At 49.2% G+C, this 12979-nt stretch overlaps 2 protein-coding genes across 6 annotated transcripts in view; one reads left to right on the forward strand and one right to left on the reverse strand.

Annotated features, from left to right (window-relative positions):
- Positions 1 to 12614, reverse strand: part of IFT172 (intraflagellar transport 172) — a 35632-nt gene extending 23018 nt beyond the window's left edge. The window contains exons 1-15 of one of the 2 annotated variants that reach the window (XM_027669444.1): positions 12576 to 12614; positions 12311 to 12454; positions 12128 to 12240; positions 11584 to 11623; positions 9337 to 9402; positions 8873 to 8952; positions 7701 to 7788; positions 6656 to 6870; positions 6434 to 6557; positions 5529 to 5624; positions 4782 to 4943; positions 3142 to 3195; positions 2517 to 2620; positions 1778 to 1863; positions 1162 to 1274 (exon numbers count right to left, since the gene is read on the reverse strand). In XM_027669444.1, coding sequence (XP_027525245.1) covers positions 1162 to 1274; positions 1778 to 1863; positions 2517 to 2620; positions 3142 to 3195; positions 4782 to 4943; positions 5529 to 5624; positions 6434 to 6557; positions 6656 to 6870; positions 7701 to 7788; positions 8873 to 8952; positions 9337 to 9402; positions 11584 to 11623; positions 12128 to 12240; positions 12311 to 12454; positions 12576 to 12614 — 1524 coding nt within the window. Of the gene's footprint in view, positions 1 to 1161; positions 1275 to 1777; positions 1864 to 2516; positions 2621 to 3141; positions 3196 to 4781; positions 4944 to 5528; positions 5625 to 6433; positions 6558 to 6655; positions 6871 to 7700; positions 7789 to 8872; positions 9032 to 9336; positions 9403 to 11583; positions 11624 to 12127; positions 12241 to 12310; positions 12455 to 12575 lie in introns of those variants that run through there. The other variant, XM_027669445.1, reaches the window with a different exon arrangement.
- Positions 12615 to 12787: 173 nt separating this feature from the next.
- Positions 12788 to 12979, forward strand: part of LOC113960109 (low density lipoprotein receptor adapter protein 1-like) — a 7297-nt gene continuing 7105 nt past the window's right edge. For 2 of the 4 annotated variants that reach the window (XM_027669487.1, XM_027669489.1), the window contains exon 1: positions 12789 to 12921. In XM_027669487.1, the coding sequence (XP_027525288.1) occupies positions 12837 to 12921 (85 nt within the window). In that variant the 5' untranslated portion in view covers positions 12789 to 12836. Of the gene's footprint in view, positions 12922 to 12979 lie in introns of all 4 variants that reach the window. The other 2 variants (XM_027669488.1, XM_027669490.1) reach the window with 2 other exon arrangements.

Consider the following 12979-nt stretch of genomic DNA (forward strand, 5'->3'; position numbering starts at 1 on the left):
AGTATCTCTGTGGCCTCCTACGGACTCTCTCCTGCAGCTCCACATCCTTGTGCTGTTGCTCCCCAGGGCTGGAGGCAGCTCTGCAGGGGGATCTCAGCTGAGGGGGCAGAGGGGCAGCATCCCCCCCTCCTCTGCTGCCCATGATCCCTGTGGGATAAGCCCAGGTGCAGCACCAACACTTGGCCTTGTTACATCTTGTGAGCTTCCCATGGGCCCAGTTCTGGAGCTTGTCCAAGTCCCTCTGGATGGCCCCGTCCTTCAGGAGTGTCACCTGCACCCTCAGCTTGGTGTCACCTGCAAACCTGCTGAGGGTGCACTCAATCTCTTCGTCTACATCATTAATGAAGATATTAAATAACACTGGCCCCAGCAGGGACCCCTGAGGGCACCACTGGTCAGTGATGCTACTTGGGACTCTGAGTCATTGACCACAACCCTCTGCATGTGACTGTTCACCCAATTCCTTGCCCACCTAACGGTCCACCCATCAAATCCACCTGTCTCCAGTTTGGAGAGAAGGATGTTGTGGGGGACTGTGTGAAAGTCTTTACAGAAATCCAGATGAGTGACATCTGTAGCCTCTCCCTTGTTCACTGATGGAGTCAGTCCATTAAAGAAAGCCACTGGGTTGGTCAGGCAGGACATGCCCCTGGTGAAGCTGTGCTGGCTGACCTGAATCCCCTTCATATTCTCCATGTCCCTTAGCACAACTTCTAGGAGGGTCTGTTCCACGATCTTCCCAGGCACAGGGGTGAGGCTGTCATGTCAGTAGTTCCCAGAGTCCTCCTTGCCACTCCTTTTAAAGATGGGTACTATGTTTCCCTTCTTCTAGTCACCCGGGGCTTCCCCTGAGTGACATGACTTTTTGAATATCACAGACATACGTACAGCAGAAGAATCTATGATTTTCATTTTTGGCTGTGATGAGATGAAGCAAGATGTCTAGCAACTAAGTTCAGCATTAGCTATGACTCAAGACCAAACATGCAACACTGCCAGCTCATGCAATCTGGATACAGCCAATCCTTTTCAAAGGAGCAGTCAAAAAATCACGAGTACTTCAGGTGTGTTTCTCACCTCCCTCCCTCCACTCAGGCATGTCTGTCTCTATCTCTCCCCAGACACGCTATCCTGCCACATGGCCCAAGGTGCCTGCCTCACCCTCATCTTCTTGTCCCTGAAGAGCAGTTTGTGGCCTGTTTCATTGAGTTCCAGCCAATCGATCTTGCTGTCGTGGCTGATCATGCCAGTGCTGTAGCCACCAACAAGGTCCACTTGGGAAGGAAGAAAAGGAAACAGTGTAAGTACTTGACGTACCCCAAAGTGCTGAAAATTCAGTGCTGTCCAGTGGGAACCAGGTGCCTGGGACCTAATTAGGGCAAAACCCCTGGCAAACACTCTGTGACATGAAAACCAGACAGCAGTGACATTTTATCTTGATGCCCTCTCAACAGCAACTCTCTCCTGCTGTATGTAAGCTCACACAGCTCACGGGCAGTGCAGGCAGCACAGCAAGCTCACCACGCTGAACAGAGTCGGGGTCCAGGCCACAGCCACAGACACCCACAGCTGTGTCCTTACAGCCGAAAGCAGAACAGCCTGGTGTCCAGTGGGCTGCTGCCAGGCAGAAGGAATGCGATGGGCAACTTCAGGAATCTGCTGCTTGGGAGAGGGAATATGCAGAGGACCTTCAGGGATATGCTGCCTGGCACAGGAAATGCAAAGGGATCAGGAAGGCTGGCAAAATAAAGGGGAGGGGAGGGAGGGTTACAGTCACCTGTTGCTATAGTCTTGATGTCTATCAGGTAAGCCAGTCTCTTGTTCTCCTCCACACCTCTCTGCCGTCTCTCATTGATACGGACACTGTGATTTGAAGGGAATGATGACTATTACCTTCACTACTCTCAAAATTCACATCTTAATCACACAGTCCCTCCCACACTTCCCTGCAGTTCCCCCAAGCACATGGAGCCTACGGCAGTTTTCTGACCTGTGACTCTTGCCCAGTACCTATAGCTGCCTCAGGCGAGAACAAATTTTTCAGACCCGTGGCTTTCCCCTAGAGGCTGCCCCTCTGGAATAGGGGTCCCCAACAGCAGATTAGTTACATCGCTTCCACCTCTGAGCAGCCCATGACCCACCCTCCTCTCAAAGCAGAAAACAGGGTATGGGATTTCAGAGGGACAGAGAAGGTCCTGCTGGCAATTGAGTCTCTGATGATGCTGTATCAGGACCAGCTGGGATGCAGAGCTGCCTGACAATGTGCACAGGAGATCCCTCTTCAGCAACAGCCATGCACTAAGCATGGATCAGAGGAAAAGAGGCTCTTATGCTTCTAAAACTTGACAACCAATAGCCAGACAACTAAACCCACCACTGGTCACTGTCAGAAGTGGGTTACTCAGCTCCCAGTGTCTGGGGGCTGCATGCTACAGTGGGACACTTCCAAGGTTATAGGTCTGAACTCACCCTCAGTCAACTCCTGTGCTGGCTACATGGGCAGGTGTAACCCTTACCTGACAAGATGAGGGTTCACAAACTCTGTGCGGACAGACCCCAGCATGTCATTGCTTCCATATTCCACCAGCGTCAGCTCTCCAGCATTAAAGATCATGCAGACCTGACAGTGAGAGGGGAATACACTCTCACAGAAAAGCCATGTAGAGACTCACACCTGACAGTGAGAGGTGTAGAAAAGAACTCTGCTGAACACAAATCTAAATTCAAACCCTCTGGTATGAATAAGGAGCTGTCCTTGGCTTCCTGTTGTGACTGCCAGCTTTTCCTCAAGGTTGGGGATTTTAGTTCTGGATCTATCAGTCCTGCAGGAGTCAAGCTGCCCCCTAACAGCTGTATTCTGTATCTCGAACACCATCTCTGGCTGTTGCTTTTATTGTTCCTCTCTCCTTTAGGGTTATGACTTATATAACATGTCAGTCCACACACTGAATTTGTTCTGTACCTGGCATGAGGAAAATGCAACTACAGGGAGGAAGCAGACTGGGATCTGCATGGAGAGGGTACTTCCAGGAAACTTCTGAGAAACAGGGTTTTCCAGAAATGCAGTTGACACTTTTCCAGCCAGTGCACATACAGCTTTACTCATCCTTCATGGGGAACATTCTGTCCCATCCTACTTACGTTCTCATTGTCAAAGAAGAACTTCTCATTCCCCCCGGATCCTTGCCAGGCCACCTGCAAAGCAATGGCACAGGGTGAGGCCAACAGGCTACCAGCTCTGGCCAGGACCAGGCTGCAGGCACTGGGGTGCACTGTCCAGTTCTCTCTGTCCCACAACAGACAGCAAGAGTTACACTGCAGAAGGGATCGTGTTTCAGCACTTCAGCTGTCAGTCATTTCCAGCCTGCAAATTCCATACTTTCCTCTCATTTCTTTAACCTTAGCTTCAAACTCCAGTTCTCTTTGTGTAGTATCTTACTGCCTTTTGGACAAGAGGAACTGACTGCCTTTATGTGATCGAGGAACTCTATCCCATTCCTTCACAGGCACTTCTCCACCTTCCCCAGACCAGCTTTATTACAGAAAGCACCAAACCAGCCCCTTTGTCTCCATTAATCTTCTCCACAGAATCAGTGCTACTACTGGTGGGAGTAGAATCTCCACACTACAGGTGGCTGAAATCTTTCTTTTTTGGGGTCATGCTAGAAATGATTGATCAGCATAGTGCCAGTGGGAGAACAACTGATTGAGAATTTGAGAAGAGCACTGGAAAATACAATAGGTACTGTAATAACAACAGGCAAGCGGTCAGAGAAGCAGAAAACTGAAAGCCAAAGTTACAGCTGCCCTCTTCCCTCCTGGAGTAAGAGCTCCAAGCCACTGCTTCAACAAAACTTCAGTGAGATAGCAGGATGCCAAATGGACTCCTCAGAACCCTGTTCCTTCTGAGAAGTGAGTATAGCTGTGCAACCGAAAGAAAAACTCTGTGCAGTAAGATGTTGAGAAACCTGGAAGTTTTCAGACCAGACTCTCAGTTCCATTACCAAGTATCACCATTCTCCAGCTCAAGTCTGTAGTCAGAGCTCCTGCTCCCAGGGAGACTGATTAGCACACCAGTAGCCTGATTAAAAGCATACAATACCTCTGTGAACAAAGCAAATATGTCCTTGAAGCCTATTTACTACTTTTATCAGATGTAGGCCTACTGCCCACGTTCTCCAGAGTTAGCACAGGGGCCCAGCACTTTGTGCACTGTGAGGCTCAGGGGAGGAACAACATTGTGTGAATTGTGTGGTACCAGAAATGACACTGGCAAAACCTGTGGGACTGCAGGCATGAATGGTATTCTGGGGGGTTTTTTGTTTTGGTTTTCAAAAACACACTAAGATTCATACATTCACATCTGGAATGTACAGATGTACAACATCCAGTTTGGGGCTTCCCTGTACAAGAAAGTTCAGCAGACTGCCATCAAGATGCTTGGGGCTGAAGTACTTACATTGTGAAGAGAGGTTGAAGGAATTTGGCTTCTTCAGCCTGGAAAAGGGAAGGCTTAAGAGACCTCTAATAAGATGATGCCAGGGTTTTTTGGCAGATGCACCGTGAAAGTATGAGAAATGGCCATAAAATAGCAGTCAAAATTCCACCAAGAATTAGGAAAAAGGCTGTCCTCCATGAGGATAGTAAAGCATTGGAACACCAAACTGAATGATTCTACAATTCTTTGAAAACAGAGGTATTGTTCCCATGCAGAAATCATACCCTCTCAGTTATGAAATCAAGTATTTGACACTCCAGAAATACCACAGATTTCCCAGTACCTCACTGAGCTTGTTGGAGCTGATGTCACCCAGCAGCAATGTGTCTGAGGTATGGGCCACCAGATACCTGTCCTTTCCTAATATCTTCACTTCATCAATCTCATAACCATACTGGGATTTCAGCACAACTCGAGTTCCTGTTGAGAGGTTCTTCACGATGACCTAGAGAAAGTAGGGAAAAGCAGTATAAGGCCATACACACAGGGAGAACACAGACCTCTTGTCCCACGAAAGATTAGGCAGATGATACTTTTTTAGATGTCCCCTCACATCATTTCACTTTGCTTTTTGAAAGAAACCTTACCATTCCTTTGACAGCTGTAGTACACATGTGGGACTCTCACTTCTGCCATTTACAAGTTACCAGCCTACCTGGAGGCCTACACAGGCCCCCAAGGACAAGATCCCCTTGGAGAGTCCTGCACTCTCACCCCTGACTGCAGAGGGGTGCCCAGGCTGCCAGTTCATCCTTACTGCCTCATTTTGAACAAGGTAAACTTGGTTGACATTAAACCACTTCAGGAGTCTGCATTTGGTGTGGAGGTACCTCACACAAATTCACAAGCTAGGAAATAAACTCCATGGTCTTTGCTCCTAGCCAATTCCCAGACAGCTTTGGCCCTGTGCCTGGAATTTCCTAACAAGTAGCTATGAACAGAATGTAGGTGCAGAACTCCAAACACGTCTAGTTCTAGCAAGCATCCAGTTTTCATCAGGAATTTCGTACCTCATTTGATATTCTCTTACCTGGCTTGGTCCCACATATGTAATTTCAAATTTATTTTTGTAAATGCTTCTGCGAAGGCAGCAGTCAAACTGTTCAACTCCTCCACACAGTGTGCCCTGAGGACACAAACACACCGCGTGGTCAGTGAACTCTGTGAAGGAGAGATACTCCAGACCCTGCTTACATGAAGAGAATCAGAGGTGAGACACAAACCCACCAGTTCTGGCTGTCTTGGGGAACATCTCTCAAGCCCCCAGATGCAGGAGGATCAGCCCTGACTTGTTGAACACAAAAGTATGCAAAAACTACTAGAGAAAAGTTGTAAATAACACCTTTCCTAAATATTTTCAGTGCTTAAGAAAAATTTGCAGAAAGATTAATTTTAAGAGCCTTCAAAGAATTATTTAACTTAAGAGAGAAAGGCAGATCAAGGCTCAATGGTTGAAAGTAGAAGAAAGACAACACTGAGCTGAAAATATAGCATAGAAACACAGAGCAGCTCAACTTTTATACCGCATCTCACAGGTGCTCAGAGGAACGAATGCTCCTGAGACTGCTCTGGACTATATATGCTGACCTCCCCATGCTTCTGGGAAAAGAGGAGGGCTGCTGTAGCCAGCAAGCCATCACACCAATGGTCACGAGGTTCCACAGCTTTGCAGTCTGCACACCTGATGCAGCAGTTCCCTGGTACAAGGTCTTGGCCTCTGCACAGGCCATGGTGTGACCACATCACCCGCCCTGCACCCCCAGGCCACTGTGTGACTGTATCACCTGCACTGCACCCCCAGGTGACAGCACGACCCCACTCAAAGCCCTCCCTGCACCACACCACTTTGTTCCATGCACGAGCACGTGTAAGGCTTGCAGGGATGTCCCCGGTATGGGACTGCACAGCTCAGGGCTGCTGACTGCTGGTACAAACCGCACAGATCCGTGAGCCGTCCCTCTTCCACGCCAAAGCTGTGATAGTGTACAGGTGAGCTACTTCTTTGGGCTTGCCTTCCTCCCAGGCACTGCGGCGTGGGCTCCAGTTCAGAACCCGTAACCTGTGAGAGAAAGGAGAGAGCAGAGAAGTAAACTGTGTACAGCCGACAAAAGAAGCACTATAAAGGGGAGACTTCCTTCCCCATAAGATACATGGTACCTGTCATAGCTGCCGATGACAATGGACTGGCCACCAGGACTGGTGGCTGCAGTGGTGAATTCCTTCTCCGACAAGTCCCGGCTGTAGTCAAAGGTTTGAATCACATTGCCTTCCCTCCCATAAGCAACAATCTTCTTGTCACAGCCTGCAGCCACAATGCTGTTGGAAGCCCAGGCGAGGGCATAAGGAGGACAGGGATGCACCATCAACTTACCCTACAACAGATAAAAACACCCTGAATACCCAAATGGCCCCAGTCCCCAGCTGGCCTCTGTACTCAGCTATCCCAGTGAGACCAGTATGGACCCCTCTGTAAAGCCCAGCTCTTGAGGGCAGCTTTGTCTGCTTGCCCCAGTCTGCAGGAAGACGAACCAGAACTGAGTGATGTATCAACTAGGCCATTCATATAACTGCGAGAGAAGATTCCTGATATCAGTAAGAACAATACCATTAATCAAACTGGAATTGAACTCCCAACATAGCTGAGTATAGATGGGCCTTTGGCATGTCACAGCAGCGAGCAGCCATGCTCAAATTGCTTCAGGTGAAGAGATCTGAGAACAGCATTCCTTTCACCACAACTTGAAGCACAGAGAGACTCTCAGCAGAAGAGCAGGAGGCTCAGCAGAATGCTGGGTGTCCAAAGACAGAGTGTGATGCTGAGATTCAGGGTTAACTGGAATAATTACACACTGTTTAGTATGGAGATGACAATAGCTATTCCCTGGAACCCTACCTGTTCAAGCATCATTCTCCTGGATACTCGAACATCAGGTCTTTCCAGACACCTGGACAGCCTTATGCCTCATACACAAAAGCATAACTTCCCCTCTTACCACCACCTTCAGTGTATTCCAAAGCATCTAGTCACTGTCACTGTTCTGCCTCCATCAGTGCTTCCCAAAACCTCTGCTAGAAAGCACAACCTGTAGTTCCTCTCCAGCCTTGCATTCCCTCCACAGCCTGATCCCTTTCCAGAGCTCTCGAGCTGGGGAGCAGGCTGTGCAAACAGGAATTTTGTTCATTGAAGAAGGATCTTTGATACCTGTGATTCACCTGAGCCCTCATCATCAAAGAAGAAGCGCACTATGGTTCCATCTGCATGGCCAGACAGGATTCCCTTCCCCGACAAACTGCAGAGAAACAGACAGCATGATGCAACGTTGCAGTAAGATTTGCACCTTTATTTTCATATCCCTGCCCACAGGAGCCAGTCCCACAGTCACTGCTGACGTTCCTCATCAAAGGAACCTTCCCCAAAGACAAGAAGATATATCAAGTACCTGTACCAGTGTCTGTAAAAACAAAGCAGACAAAAGTACAGAGAGTAGAGAGTGGCCAGTTAAGTATCTTTATCATGTAAAATCACATTAACCAACTTTCTGTATTACTAAAACCCAGATAGGCTGAGCGATCTTCAGTGGAACAGTGACTCTGCACACCAGTTCTTACAGCAAGGTGTATCAAACAGCCCTTGCAGTGGAACTGCTCCAGAAGTGAGAATGTATATTGTGACACTAGGAACCCCTAAAAGAAACACAGTGTAGAAAAAAACCATCTGGACAGACACTCCAGGCCCAAGTCCATTATTTGTAGTGTTAATGTCTTGATGATTCCAAGACTCAAGGACAGAATACAAATACTATGGACACTGTGACAATCCAGAAATCATACGTCTGTGACTAGAAAGACAGCATTTAGTGAAAATCTAGGACCATGATATGTCTTCAGTTTTCTTAGGTAAAGGACACTAAAGTAGTTAAAATGAAATCTTAATTTAGAAAAATTTTAAATTGCACTTTATGGGTATTTTCCTAATTACAGTCCTATCACAGTTTTATCTGGTGTAATATTTTTACCTCTTTTTAGCCCTTAAACTTGATTAATGTTTGTAATTAGATAGATGAAGCTGATGAATGCAATCCTTATAAAGTCGCAGATTAAAATACATCAATGTATGTAAGGAAACTCATGGAGACTTTCATCCTGAACTGTGTTTGAGGGACAATCAAACTTCACAGGCCACTGTGGCACAGCCAGATACCAGATTTTAGGAAGGAATTCCTTCTGGACATCACAGGATGTTATTATCTTGACAAGTAACTGACAGCAGAAGGACACTCTGGCAACCTCCCATACTGGCACCAGTTATGCCAGGCCAGCAATGGGTAGGACACTTAGCCAAAGCAGGGCAGGCCAAAGCAATGCCATACTCACTTGGAAGTTAGCGAGACCACGTAGGAATCTGTCCCATAAATGGTGGAAGACTTGTTGTTCTTTGTATTTGCTAAACGAACCTGAGAGAGAGAATCTAATCAATGTTGCTTCTGTCTGCAGAAGGTGGATCTTCCCCAGTGTAACATCTCCAGAGGTTTCCCAGTCCATGACCAGCACCAGAAATCACAGGAAGCTCACTGCCTTCTGGGAGGTTGGAGAAGCAGAAAAGTTCGAGTCACACTCCCACATTTCTAGAAAGGCTTGGGAAAAGAACCAAGTGATCCAGTAGAACCTCCAAGGACTAGCTGGGAATCAGAAGATTCAAGTCCACAGTGTAATCTCTTTGTTGCTATTCCGTGCTCAGTGCCACATGTTGATGGCTCTTACCTGCACAGCCCAGGTGCTTGCACGCCCTGGCAAACTCAACATGGAAAAAAACCCAGGCAAATAACAAGTTTATCTACCTTTCCTTCAGCAAGACCAAAGACAATGACATTCTCCGCTGGCCACAATAAGCAGGTTACGGCACTCTGCCAAGGAGGAGGTAAAAAGAGAGGTTAGGAGCTCCACCCTACTCAGCTTCCTGCCCCATTTCCACCTAAGACAGCTCATGAACACTGACACCACTCAGGCCAGGAGAGATGGGCCATTTGGCAGGCCTTACAGTAGGGTTGAGGCCCTTCACGCTGAAGTTTAAACTAGATAATAGTGAGCTAGGGCAAAGTAATGGGCTCAGAAGGGCTAAGGGAGGGCAACAAAGTGACATGGATGTGTTCAGAATGGAGCTCTTCTGAGAGCATTACTTACTGAACAGGGGTGTGTCTTTCCATGTGCTGTGGCTGAATGTAAAAAATCATGGCTCTTTTAAAAGGTTTTTTGCAACAAGTATAAAACATAAAAATAACGTGACTGCCAGTTTCTCTAACAGCTATGAGAATACTTGCACTTTGGATCTTCATTTGATGTATCAGAAATAGCCTTTATTTTTTCATTGACAAGCAATATTGTTATTAGCCACTACTAAATACAAACCAAAATCTGGTTCCAAATTCCCAAAATCTGAGGTGGGATCAGGATAAATAAAGCTGACTGCAAAACCCAACTGTAGGAGAGGGCCAAGAGAGTTAATGAAAGCCCTTCACATTTACCCTGCAGAACTCCAGTGGGTAAGAAGGCTGGCATTTGTCTCTGTGCCACCAGCACCAGTTTCACTGGCTCTTCTGTCCCATCTTAAGCATCTGGGACACTTTAGATACATATACACCCTCATTTACTCATTTCACCTTCTATCCCCATTCTGATCATTCCTATCAGCAAACACAGCTATGATCAGGCAACAAAATGTCCCATGATACCCAAACTGCTCATAATTAAGATGCACAATCAATGACCAAGACCCATTTTCATTACCACTGTTTCCCAGGAATCTGTGTATTTCCCTCATTATCTGGCAGACTCTTGTTTTCAGTCTAACACAACAAAAGCTGGGGAATAAGCCTCACAAGTGGGGATTTGCTCACTGCTTCTGCAAGGCAGTCACAATTGCACACACTTGTCCCAGCCCTCAAGCAGGAGGCCTGGCTTGCCAGCAGGGCTGAATAGTGCCACTGTGATCACTGGGTGTGTAACAATGCCCAGTGGCAGAAGAAGGAAAGGGATCAATAAATGATGTCTCATATTGACTGAACACATGAAAAATTTGTGAATAACAGGAGAAAGCTGGACACAGTGGTAAAAAACCACACATATAGCATGAGAAAAAAATAAGGATTTATTTCGTTAGAAATGGCAGAAAAGGTATGGAGAAATGAGAGAATGAGAGGAAAAAAAATCACTGAGTTGCTACATTAAAAATAGAAAAACTTGTATGCATGCTGCACACAGCATCCGAGCTTGTGAGAGGCGAGCAGGCTCCCACCAGGCTGCCAGCCAGAGGGGTGGGTAACCAGCAGTACACAAGGAAAGGGCTCTCCAGGGAGGCTACAGGTGTCCACACCTGTGATAACCACCCTGTTCAGGAAAGGGACAAAAGGACACCAAGCCCCTCTTGCTCTCTTTTCCTCATGACACACTATTCCAGTGTCATGACCACTCAGTGCAGAAGCTCAGCCACAGAGAAACAGAGGCTGACCAGCAGCTTTCTTATTGCCCGAGGCACAGAATTCCAAGAGCTCCCCTCCCACAGCCAGAAGGGAGCACTCAGAGAGGCCATGGGGGCCTCCTGAGCCACTCTAAAAGTGGCCACAGTGGTGGGCTGTGACTCAACTTTGAGATGTAGGCTTTCAACCCACAGGCTGAGGCTGCCCTTCTCCTGAGAGCATGTGGAAACCGCATAGTTTGAATTCTGCGCCCTTTACATTTTATTTAAAAAGGAATCTTGGGATTTAGAATTGCTAACCTGTGAAAAATAGTTGGGCACAGAGTCTCTCCTGGTTTTCCCTTTCAATTCCCCCAAAATATTCTGTCCACTGATGCCTAAAGTAGTCTCCAAAGTTTTGTAACGGACTGCATCGATCGTTCAACAATTAACTGTGGTGTTGTACCCAGGAATTAGGAGGCCTCTGAAGCTTGGTGAGCAGTACATGCCTCAAAATTTAGAGATTCTCTTAGGATCTACCTGTATCTTTTGGAGGTCAAGTAAAGTTTGGCCAAATTTGTCTTTTCCTACATATGTTGGAGAAAATGGAGTCAAACAGGAGTCAGGGTCTCACCGTTTGGATGAACTTATTGCATATCACCTTCTTGTCACCCCTGCAGAAAAAGGCAGACAAAAATTACTATCAGCAAGGCTGGCAATACTGCCCATTCTGGTCACCTCACCATTTGTATGCAGTCTGCTTTGGTACTCCCAAACACAAGCTGCTGAACTTCTGCATGCTGCTTGCTTATCACAACTTTAGGCAGAACATCAAAAAGAACTCAAATTTCTGAGCTTCCAAAATTCTGGTGATCTGCCTTTCTGCGTATTTAGCACAACTCATGCCAGCAAATGAAGTTGCAGTGGGGCAGGTGTGTGCCACAGCTACACATCTGTGACACAGGGGAAGACAGCCCAGGCTCCAGATGGCTGCACGCACTGACAGGGCTCCAGAGGGGCTGTGCCAAGGAAGCCTCACCTGCTGTTCCCCACGGACACCTGGGTGACTCCCTGCGAGTCAGGTGATAGGCGCTGCAGAGTATGCCAGGGAGAGGATGAGGCCCGGGGAGCCCACAGCAGGGCGGGATGGAGCGTGCTGGGCCCCACCGCAGACTCACCACTCCTCGCCGATCCGGTACACGTAGACAATGTTGTCCGTCTGCCCGACGGCCAGTTTGGTGGAGTCTGGGGAGAAGGCCATGCCTTTGACCACGTAGCTCTTCCTGCCGTACTGCAGAGAGAGTCGGTGTGAGCATGGGAAGGTCGGCAGCCCCGGCGCCGTCCGGCCTCGGGCCCCTCACCTTGGCGTCGGCCGGCTTGGTGGAGAACTTGTCGCGCCGCTCGCCTTGCTCGTCGTAGAGCAGCACCACGCGCTCCGCGGTGCACACGGCGAACCGGGAGCTGCTGGCGGACCAGGCCATGCAGGTCACCCGAGCCGTCCCGTCCTGCGGGCACACACAGCTCAGCGGGCACACAGCCGGAGGGCCCGGCCCGCTCCCCCGTTCCTCCCCAGCCCGACCCGGCCCGGCCCGCTCCCCTGGCCCGGCCTGCCCAGCCCAGCCTGACCTGCGGGGCCAGTAGGGTCCGCACGTGTCGCAGCTGCATCGCGCCCTACTCCGGGGCCGAAGCCGGGGCCGGGGGGATCCCACAGGCCCGCCTGGCTGCCGCTGCCGCCGCCGGCTCCGCCTCGGCCCACCCCCGTTGCCGCGGCAACCCCGGCGCCAGCGCCGCGCTGACGCGAGTGCGCCGAGCCCGCGGGGACCGACCCCCCCGCCGACAGCGGCAGGGCTCGCCTGGGCTCGGTTCGGCTCCAGCTCCGGCTCCGCCATGGAGGCGCTGCGGGCGGCGGGGCGCGCAGTGCTGCGGAGCCCGCGCCTCGCCCGGCACGGCCTGGGGCTCCGCCGGCGGCGCAGTGAGTGCGGGCGGGCATCGCTCCGGGCGGGGAGCGAGCAGGGGCCGGGCATCGTTCC

This window comes from Corapipo altera, unplaced genomic scaffold (assembly GCF_003945725.1).
Source record: "Corapipo altera isolate COAL_440 unplaced genomic scaffold, ASM394572v1 120, whole genome shotgun sequence".
Classification (NCBI taxonomy): domain Eukaryota; kingdom Metazoa; phylum Chordata; class Aves; order Passeriformes; family Pipridae; genus Corapipo; species Corapipo altera.